Source organism: Neohortaea acidophila (genome assembly GCF_010093505.1).
Source record: "Neohortaea acidophila strain CBS 113389 unplaced genomic scaffold BDY17scaffold_22, whole genome shotgun sequence".
Classification (NCBI taxonomy): Eukaryota; Fungi; Ascomycota; class Dothideomycetes; order Mycosphaerellales; family Teratosphaeriaceae; genus Neohortaea; species Neohortaea acidophila.
In genome coordinates, this window is record NW_022985531.1 from 1 (window position 1) to 10350 (window position 10350).

At 51.7% G+C, this 10350-nt stretch overlaps 3 protein-coding genes across 3 annotated transcripts; 2 read left to right on the plus strand and 1 right to left on the minus strand.

Moving 5' to 3' along the window:
• Positions 1–236: 236 nt before the first annotated feature.
• BDY17DRAFT_306334 (uncharacterized protein) lies at positions 237–1069 on the minus strand. The gene has a single exon (XM_033735019.1). It carries the CDS (start codon positions 614–616, stop codon positions 362–364), a length of 255 nt encoding a protein of 84 aa, XP_033585016.1. The 5' UTR covers positions 617–1069; the 3' UTR covers positions 237–361.
• Positions 1070–1828: 759 nt separating this feature from the next.
• On the plus strand, positions 1829–2872 carry BDY17DRAFT_328512 (uncharacterized protein; the record flags this gene model as incomplete). The annotated part of the gene is made up of 1 exon (XM_033737850.1): positions 1829–2872. The coding sequence occupies one exon, from the start codon at positions 1829–1831 to the stop codon at positions 2870–2872; it is 1044 nt and encodes a 347-aa protein (XP_033585017.1).
• A 3040-nt stretch (positions 2873–5912) lies between these two features.
• On the plus strand, positions 5913–6437 carry BDY17DRAFT_328513 (uncharacterized protein; the record flags this gene model as incomplete). Its single annotated transcript, XM_033737851.1, has 2 exons — positions 5913–6115; positions 6176–6437. The coding sequence occupies 2 exons, from the start codon at positions 5913–5915 to the stop codon at positions 6435–6437; spliced, it is 465 nt and encodes a 154-aa protein (XP_033585018.1).
• Between the last annotated feature and the right edge of the window lie 3913 nt (positions 6438–10350).

Sequence of the window (10350 nt, forward strand, 5' to 3'; positions counted from 1 at the left end):
GCCCCATTCGTGGCTTGTGCACTTGCAAAAATTAATACCTCTATGAGCCTTGCCTTCCAAGTCATCCGCAGTCAGTTGCATATTACAAACAATCAGACATCAATAGAAATCCCGGCCTACGCGTGACGCGTCTACATTAATGAGTGCTTGTATATATTGGAGAAGTAGTGTAGAAATCCGGTGATGGTCAACAGATCGATGGAAAATATAAATAGCTCGTCCAAGATTGTAGAACACCGTATCGCATCATCATCAACGCACACAATCAGCCCCACACGGATGAATGACTCCCTAACCTCGAACAAGTCCGCGAAGGATAAGATGCGAGGAAAAGATCTCGCACTTGCGTGCTATATTCCACCTAGCGGCTAGCGTCTGGCTGTAGGAGACGAGCCAATAGGAACCACAACAATGTTCGGAGCCTCATTGAAAGTGATGTCTGTGAGACACAGCCCGAGATGTATTTACACCATTCTGTTATGGTTTGAATGTGCACCAAATCTTGCACCGGCAGTAGTTGAGTTGGTGTATGGGCGTTGCTACGACAGATTTGAAGAACCACAAAGGGCTCGAATGCTGATCCAATGAATACCAGGGACACGACATACGATGGCATGACATATCAACGATATCCATCGGGTTTCTCGAATGACTTCAATCTGCATTACTTCTGGCCTTGTTTATACCTAGCATTGGTGAGTGAAGGCCTTCGATGAACGCGCAAAGCTTCTGCTCATGTCACCACGGCGTCCACATCCCGAACGTGATTCACAATGGCTCTTTTGGGTTTGAAGCTCAGAGATCAGAGTAAGGTAGTTCGTATCACTATCACTCGGTCATGCACATCATCATCACAAGGAGTGGGCTCATTAACATCGGTGGAGACGAGGACGCCGCGTCACATATCAGTCAGGTCGACGTTCGAGAACAGGCTAGTACACGTGGGGGCCCAGTCGAGCTAAGCCAATGCATAGCGCCGAAGCTTGGCTCTATGTAGCTTAGTGTCTTCTGCTGAGAAATTGCCACACCCAATTGAGCTACCCATGCCCGACTCTTGCTTTGTGCATCGGGTTACTACTTTATCCTTGGCCGAGATATTTCCACCTAAATAGGATCTCCGCTGATACATGAGTTTTTAGTGTTTCTATAGTAGGACTGTTTGATGAGTCCCATGCACCGCACATGATGCAAGCAGGCGCTGTCCACTACACATCCACACTTGTGGCAAATGCTGCACAGTGGGCGGCCTTGTTATTGTAGAAGCTCTTTGCAGCAGCGAATTCGATCATTCCTTCACCCCTTTTCGATATCGCAATGCCGTGTTCCACCACCACCGCCAGTTCTCCGAATGAGATGCTGCTGCGAGCGATCTCCCACTCCGGTCGTACGTTCAGAAAGTGGGACAAGCGAATGCGGGTCCTCCGTAGCAACGACATCCGATGGGTACACAGTGAATATCAGCTAAGATCACGCCCACCAAATTGGAGTCATTTCGCGCGTCCTGAGAGATGCAAGTAGGACAAAGGGAGTGACATCGGTAGCGTCAATGCTGGTTGATATGTCAGCGCATTGCATCGAGTCAATACAGCGATCGAAGTTTTGGGCCATTCGTCCCGTAATTATGCTCGTCGCATTGTTGGGGGATTACCGCAGCACGTGCCCACCCTAAGCCGGCTTGGCGTCCGGGCCGCGAATCTTCACGATCGCAACTTGACTTCTGTCTTGATCGCAAACACCGCTCTATCAACCTGTACCTATCACCCGAAAGGACATGACATCGGCACGTCAGACGTCTGTTCTACTGGTATCGAGAATCGAACTCCCGGCCATGGCGCAAGTTACCACGGAAACACATGCTGATATCGGGATGCCATCTCTTACCTCGAGCTATATCCACCAAGAGTTGTCTCGGTTCGCCGACATTCAAGCCAGAGGTATCAGATACGAGTTTCAGCAGCAAGAGAAGCGGACGCACGACCAAATCAAAGAGCAAGGTGAACGAACACGCGCACAATTCGAGGACGTTCACGCTCGATTTGATCTCGTGCAAACAAAACAAGATCTGATGCAGGCAAAGCAAGATCTTCTGCAAGCAACACAGGTCATAATAAGCGCTAGGCAGAGTAATCAGACGGCATACCGGCTCACGAGCAGGATTTATCCTGTAGAAATGTTTGACACGACCAAACAGATTCTTCGCAAGCCTCCTGAGGATAGCTTCCCTCGCTGGGTCGGTAATTTCTGGCGCCTCAAACAACCGCGCAACTGGAGCAAGCTGGCAAAATTGCATGAGTTTTACAAGACGGATGGGTGGAAAAGATGGGGTGTCCGCTCCTTCGAAGATGTGAATGGTGAAGATGCAGAGGACGAGGCACAAGAGGAGGTGGAAGAGGAAGACGAAATTGAGCTTGCACCAGGCCACACGTCTTTTGCAGAAGCCATCGAGTACGCTCCAGACATAGCATTGAGCGAGCTGGCGCGCCACCTGGGTCTCAATTACGACGAAATAGGCGTCCGCGTCACGAATGCTTTGGTGTCCGATATTTCCGGGCGGATCACAGCACAGCGGTCGAAGCGGGCGAGCAGTGCTGTGGTCGACGTGATGCAAGAAGGAAAGCGGTACAAAACGCTCGGAACGAGAGAAACGGACGCAAAGATACCCTCACCGATCGAAGGAAAGCAAACCCCATCTCCTGAGGACGAGGGCAATGACCGGAATCCACCTTCGCCTACGGAAGTCAATACTCCTCCCGGAAGACTGCCCCTGCGAGACTTGATTGGCAACGATGTTCCCACGAGAATTGAGGAGTCCCCGCGAACGATCAGTACGAGAATTGGTTGGAAACCACCGTCGACGAGTTCGAATTCTTGACTATTCATGGCTTTCATTCTTGTGAAGGATAGACTGGCGTACACCTTGTTCGCCTGGCTTCACCTAAGTTCACCACAATAATAAACCTGAGCTTTAGCAAACGCACTGGACGTACGTCCATTCGATGTTCTCTGGAGCCTTCCCGGACACATACGGATGGATTGCGGTGCAGCAGATGCTATGGAGTCGAAGTATGCCGACATATATGTAGGGGGTTACCATGGTGTGAGGAACGTTGGAACGTTGTCCCCGCAATGGTTCCGTACGTGGTAGTTTGCGATCTAGCGTCGATATCCCCTGCGTCTACATCCTCTGCAATACTATCGTATGATTTGCAAGAGCATGGCATGACAGTGTGGATGGAGACACCTTCGTGACATGGCACGGGCGGGCGGAATGCGGCTTTGCTTTGCTCGTGGACTTATATAAGCCCGTGCTTTTGGAAGAACTGTGCATGGAAACTCATCTGGTTACATGACAGCGGTGAACACCGTGCCTCTTCGGCACGGCAACCTTCATCGTGGTGGATAGTTATCTCCAATAGCCCTATGATAGGTGCGTGGTTCCATAGTCTCCTAGGAAGCTTGTGTAGCGCATCAGCAGAGGAAGTTGAAACAGTGACCCCTACCCCTAGCATCAGAGTGTTTTGGGAGACACACTGAGCGCTTTCTTTCTACCGGGCGTCATGCAATGTGAGTTGTGAAAACGTAGACGTTTGATAACCCCAGTGCCGCTTGTCTGCGCCGTCCTAAGTCAAGATTAGATAAACATGATACAGGGCCGAGAACCCCGACTGTCTCGACCACCTTATTAGTCGTATATCGCGTTGAGTTAGTTTTGTTGGTGTATCTGTTGTGGCCGAGGGGCCAGTCGTCACTGCCGCCGACCGCACCTTCGTCAATCTGTCGTTGCCGTGCAAAGCCCTAATGTACCGCGATTTACATTTCCCGCCGCCAGGATCTGGCATAGTCGTGCAGCTCATATTAGAGGGCCATTTTGTAATGAACGAGGACATGAGCATTTCATGTCCAGCCGTTTTGAGGCAGGCGTCGGCGTACGGGGCTGGCGGAATTTTTTTCTTTAATTTTTTTTTTGGGGATTTGGGCGATGTGGAGATTATCTCCATCGATAATGGAGTATCGAAAGCCGTTGCTCGTATTGCCACCAAAAGAGGCCCCGCATTGTTCAGGTGCAGCGCATTTATAACTTGGCATGAGGAACTTCTGAAGTCTCGCCGCCTCGAGAGTAAAGTCACCGTTGGGAGGGCAGGTTGCGCCGGTGCCGTTTGATAGCAAGATGGAGCATCGAGGGCGAGGAAGACGTCACAGACCTGAAGCAGGGTGGATGGATGGTCTGTACAAGAAAGATAGAATTGTGTCCAATGACTAACGCGATAGAGGGCTCGTTAGTCGACCTAGCAACCCTACTTATATTCTGCAGCGACAGAGCTGTCAGGTATAGAAGATGCTAACGGTTTGCCCAATCAAACTTGCGTTGAGATTGAAAGGTCATTTATTCGTGGCCAGCTGCAGACCACCTCTTACACTTGTCTCTTGAAAGTAAGATTCAACCCGAAATGGAAGATCTCGAAGTAACACCTAGACTCACTAAGCGCACGAAGCCATAGGAGCAGATGCCGTACTGCCGCAGCGTCTAGTCGAAGATCCGAGCTGGGATGGGCTTGATCGTGCAAAGTTCATCGGTTCCGACATCGAGAAGACGCTCAGCAGAGGTAGCCGGTAATCCAACCTGACGGTCAGTTGCAGCTGCAGCCGCGCTATGTACTCTATCTGGAGACTGATCCCTCACTACTGACATGGCTAAGAAGAAGCAGGCGATCACAATCGTGCTCAGGCTGTCAAGGAGGTTGGTGAAGGAGGAGTCCAGCCAGCCCCCAACAGACATCATCATTGCCACTCACCTACGCATCAATGGTGTACAATTCGCGGCTTACACGGGACGCTGCGTATCTTGGTTCCACACATTGAAAATCAGTAATGAAACCGTAATCGTGCAAATTACAAAGCTATTTCCATCCACATAGATACACGGCGCGAGACACAAAATCCGTCGCATCTTTACACCATCATCATGACCAATTCTCTATCCTAAGCCGCCCCCGAAGTCTTTTTTCTGCGCGCCAATTATAGATCCCTTTGCCCACTCCCCCTCCTCGCGCTTCCTTGCCCAGCTTGGGGTGCACAGTTCTGCCTTTCGTTTGATGAACAACCACTGGTAGTCAGTAGTCAAAACCTGCATGGTGGACCGTAACGAATGCTCTTTGCTTCCGTTTTTCTCTCATCGCTCACGATAGACGTTTCATAGTTGATAGAAGCCGCGTAACAGCCGTTCGTAACGACTGGGCGCGAGCGTCGTTGTCTGACAGATGTCTTGCTGGCGTTGCTACCCTTTCGTCAACTTGCCGCGTGACGTCATTATATTCTTTCTCGACGGCTGCAGGACATTACATCTGAATTCAATCAGTAATGCTCGAGCCAACTGGCATCGCTGCTCACGTGCGCTGTGCATCCGCCTGCTTAGTCTTCCGTTACTTCAGCCTGCCACTATGTTCAAGAATCGACCGAGAGCCTCTCTTTGTGCACGTGTGGACAATGCGATTCCTGATTTGAGATTTCAAGGACTAGTCGCTGTCCGCCTGTGTTTCAACGTTTGTTTCCTCTGGAGGAGAGAGGCCATGCTTGGGACCGTTTTCTACAGTAAAGCCGCTAGAAAACCATGTCTCTCTGTGCTCACATGCTTGCTCATCTTCAGAGAATTAGGTCTTAGAAGGAGATAGTACGTAGCTCAGCCGCAACAGCGTGGTCAGCTGAATCAATTTGAAATGTTTATCGTCGTACTCACGCGGTTCCTCCCGCCATCCAAGGTTTTCGTGCTTTTGTTTACAAAGTCGGCTGGAATCCTCCCTTGACACAAGCTTTTACTCCGCAACCACAATTGGCAGCAACTTTTGGGATTTATCGCAGAATACCATACCCCTCCTGGCCATCAGCGCAGGGTTTCCTTGCAGCGCCCATTCACAATGGCAACCCAGACGGACCCTGCAGGACTACAACCGGATTTCAACCGCATGGCTGAATGTCATCAAATCCTTTCGACCGAGCTGCAGCACTGCCAGAACCTCCCTGCTATCGCTGGTGCGCAGGAAATCCTAGCCGCCATCGCTCAATTGCGTGAGCAGATGAATCGCATGGAGCGTAACTTGACCTCCAGAATGTCGGCTAAGTGAGTCTCGTGCTTTATGGGTGTCTGTTACCTTTCATGCTAACAACGAATACAACACAGCGATCACAACTCCATTGCGCGCACGCAGAATTCCCTTCTTACGAGTCGTGATGAAAACTTATCACCCCTTCATAATCCAACCACGAACGCAGCTATCCCCGACTTCCCGTCGACTCCCCGCGAGATTGACCAACTTCCTGCTCAGGCAGCGAATGCTACACTCGGAGCGCTTGGGCAGGGAACAGATGGAAGTCTGCCCGTCAAAAGGCAGAGAATACGAATCACCGTGGGACTGCCGGCCGTTCGAAAGGAAGGCCCGTGACGATAATCGGGTATACTCGCGTTGATCGGCGAGGGGAATGGGTGGCTGCGTTTAGGATGATCGCTGAAAAGCTGACTGCCTCAATTTTGAAACACCATTTCGACCTTATAAACAAGCTGAAACGGTATACGATATCGTTCCCATCAGAAAGATAAATCAAAGAAATCGACATGTCTGAGATGATCAACATAAGTGCACAGCCCAGTATTCGCTGTTACAATGCGTCGAATGAAGGCATTCCACACGCTACTCTCAGCGATGCACGATCTCGGGAATTCCCGAAGATTTGAGCTACTGGTATGTGTGCAAATGACCGGAGGCGCTCGTTCGTAATGTGCTTGTCATCGAACACCTTCTCGCTGCAGACTCGCGAAGGACTTTTCGCCCTTCCACCGTTAACATCCCGCCTTCGAAAATGAACTGGACATGTATTCAACGGCTAATGAAAAGTTTCGCATTGACGAGGAAGTAGTATTGTACATGGACGACAGCGCAGACAACCATGTGCGTATGCGGGAGCTAATGCCATACGGAGGCACAGGAGTAGCACGATGGGCGATCATGGCGGATTCGGCGGAGCGTTGACTGTCAGCACAAAGTTTCCGTGTAAACATACACAGCGCAATCTGATGCATACGGAGTCTACGGAGTCTGCAATTATGGCGTTTGAGCATCTCTGAATGTGCTGGCGCGGAGGGCTGGTCCGAGAAAGAGACATCGCTGACTGCTCCGCCAACACTTCCCTAGGTTTATTGAGATCCCGCCAAGGGAGTGGGGCGCTCTCCATTGTACCCATTCTAACCAGATTTCATTCTGCTATTTCCGCAGGCGTTCGCAGAGTCTTTTATGATCAATAGGTTGACACGCAGCCTGTCTGATCTTTTCTTTGACGGCAAAATGGATGGCATTACACTTATCGTCACGCAAGAAAGGCATCCCATTTGCGGTCAGGTGCCAGGCCCGGTCTCGGCCGAGGAAGCATTCAATGATCTTCCCATCGAGCTTGGCAAACGCTTGATTCAACCTCTATCGCTCGAGCTGCGAGAGGTTGAGCGATGCAATCCTTTGACCCAACAAGTCTCTCTGACCGTCCGCATCATAGCCGCCGTCGCATGCTGCGACTATTCCGGTTGCGAGTTTCGGGGACATCGTCTCAGAAAGACGTCGGCGGTATGATCTCAACCCACCATCCTTTTGAAGATAGCGTGATCCGAGCTCGCGATGTACTTTGATCAAACCATCACAATTGTGCCCAAATGGTTGAATGATCTCATTACCAAGAGACTCAGCTTGTTTGGTCTCGCATGCTTCCCTCATCTACGCGCGGAATGGTAGCAGCGATCCCCCGCCTCCAGCTAGACTGTGCACTTTCAGACGCTGCAAGGGTTAGGATAGCAGAACCAACCTGTGAGACGGATAGTAACGTCGCAAGATCTCCTGGCCGTCCATGGCGAGGCCATCGAACGCAACGAACGCCAACTGTAGATTCCTACAGCTATCGCATTGGTACGCAATTCCCCCATCCGGAGTTGTGCCTCGATACCAGGCGCGCGAACGCTTTCTGGCATCAGGATTATTCTGAACCTAGAGGGGTGGGCTCAAAACCTTGAGATACCCATTCTCGCGGCTGATCAGAAGTTGAGTTGGCATCAAGCGCGACCCGACACGTTTTGATGTCGTTAGGATCATTGTCAAAGACGGGAAACTGCGGACGCCATCGGCTTTAGGGAGGAGTAGGTACGCCGTTGGATGAAGTAGCCCATCACGACTTGTAGGAGGCAATTGATGCCTCACTGTTGTGCCGTTGTTGCACCGTCTGGGCATTTTTTTGAAGGATAGCAGCGTTTATCGCACAATCGTGCGGTCCCCTCTGAGCGATGACATCCGCCTCTTCAATTACTAGCATCTTCACCACCATCTCGTCGCTTTCCGATGATGGCGCCTACAGCGCAGTGTTATACTCCCCCCTCCTTCTTCCCACCTCGACGCTGAATTGAACCCCGCCGTTAGAGGCACATTCACCACTACTTGTAGTCCAGCAACACTTGCGTAGGAGAGACCCGACCCTTCTCCCTCAACACTTCGAAAGAAACTGTCCAGGATCTGTCTAGTTGATGTACTAGAACCCCGTCATCCATCATACTCTCCGGGCTGAGAAGGATTCACACAGACATTGAGGTAGACGATCTGTCTGCGTGTGAGCGGTGACGGACTTGGATCTTCTCTGCTGGCTGCGTGCTCCGGAAAACGAGGCAAAGTAGCGTCCTTCAGATCCCGCTATAGTTCATGCAGGGTTAGATGCTCTCAACTTCGCCATGAGCGGCTTATCAGTACCAGTTGGTCGTTGGAGGAAGCTGATGATCTATGCCTGGTCAAAGACGTTCGGCTAAAATGTTGCATTGACTGTTGGGCCTCATTGACCAAACGGTCGATGCTCTTACACAAGACTACGATGAATGGCTCGGATTCACTATCAGCAGGCATGGCCAAAGCCCCCACCTCCGCTAACCCATTGGGGGTCTCGCGTGGCAGCCCAGACCGCACATCAGACACGTTATATAAACCCCAAGTCTGCAGCTCTGCAGACCTTTCGCGATGATCTTTCGACCTGCCAGGGACAATTTGTCACGATAGAGCCGGGGATGACTCGAAGCCCGCCCCAGCCACAGTGCGTAGTGGCAGACCGTGCTTACGCGACCCCACGGGAAGGGGTCGATAAAGCAGTTGGTGGCAGTGACCATCCCGGCAGGGCACCGCATTCTACCTGAATGGCGCCTTGGACGTGGCGAGATGGCGGGTCCCCACCCAGTGGGTCAGTAACGGAGATGTTACGTACAGCAGTAGAGTAGGGGCCTCGAGCGTCGAGACAGCCTCGAGCGCGCCGCGCTGGGCCTGGTTAGCATCGGACTCCTAGTCGTGCGCGCACAGATCGACCAGGGCTCTAGCCGGCGGATTTTTGGACAGCGTCGGATGGGAAGAACGTAGGGTGAGGAACATCAAAAGCACTCGAGGGACACCATTTCGCAAGAGAGAGCGTGGACGAGCGGGAATGACTTACGCATGGCGGCCCATGGGTGGCGCGACCCCCGTCTGGGAGAGTTTTGGGGAATATGAGAGAGGGAAGGGAGTTGGGACGGATTCTGAGTCCAGTCGAGTTGGGGGTAGGAGCGAGGGCGTTGGCCAGCTACTCGCTAGCGCGCAGCAGTTCTTCGACGACCAGAAGACAAAACCAACGTCGCCCTCCTACCCTGACCACCGGCAAGCGTTGCAAGCAGCCGCTAAAATAGCAGCTCGGATTGAAGAGCAGCGCCGCGAGCGCTGCTCCTGTGCACTTGGCGCAACGGGAGCACGACGGCGATGGCGATGACGAAAGACAAGTTCGAGACACTCGAGCCCGACGGCGATTCTGGTGGTGAGTTGTAAGCTTTCTCAGAAAGCGCGGAACATCATCATTCCAGCTGTGGTACGGCGGAGAGAATGATGTGCTGAGGTTCCTTCGATTTCCGCGCCGCCCTATCGGGTGCATGGTCGCGGCAGATAAAACAGCACGCGGGCATGAGGGTGTCCGCGCGGTAGTGTCCGTGTTGTACACGGAGTTGACGATCCATTGCGCGCCTTCTTGCACTGGTTACGTGGTCGAGCCTTAGTGATACATGCAGTCGTTCGTCAAGGCTGCTCCATTTGGAGAGCCCAAGACGAAGAATTTTGCATTAGCTATGTTGGTAAGAACGCTCACACAGCCTAGAAAATTGTCAGATACAGGCGTCGAGGAAAAGGGGAAAGACCTACAATCGTGTGGAGTATCTACTTCGTCATGATCGAGATTGTTGCGATCGGTGTAGACGAAAAGGTTAACAAAGGGGTAAATAACAAGATAGTCGGCTAAGTCAATTGTCGCGCTAGCTTCGTAGAC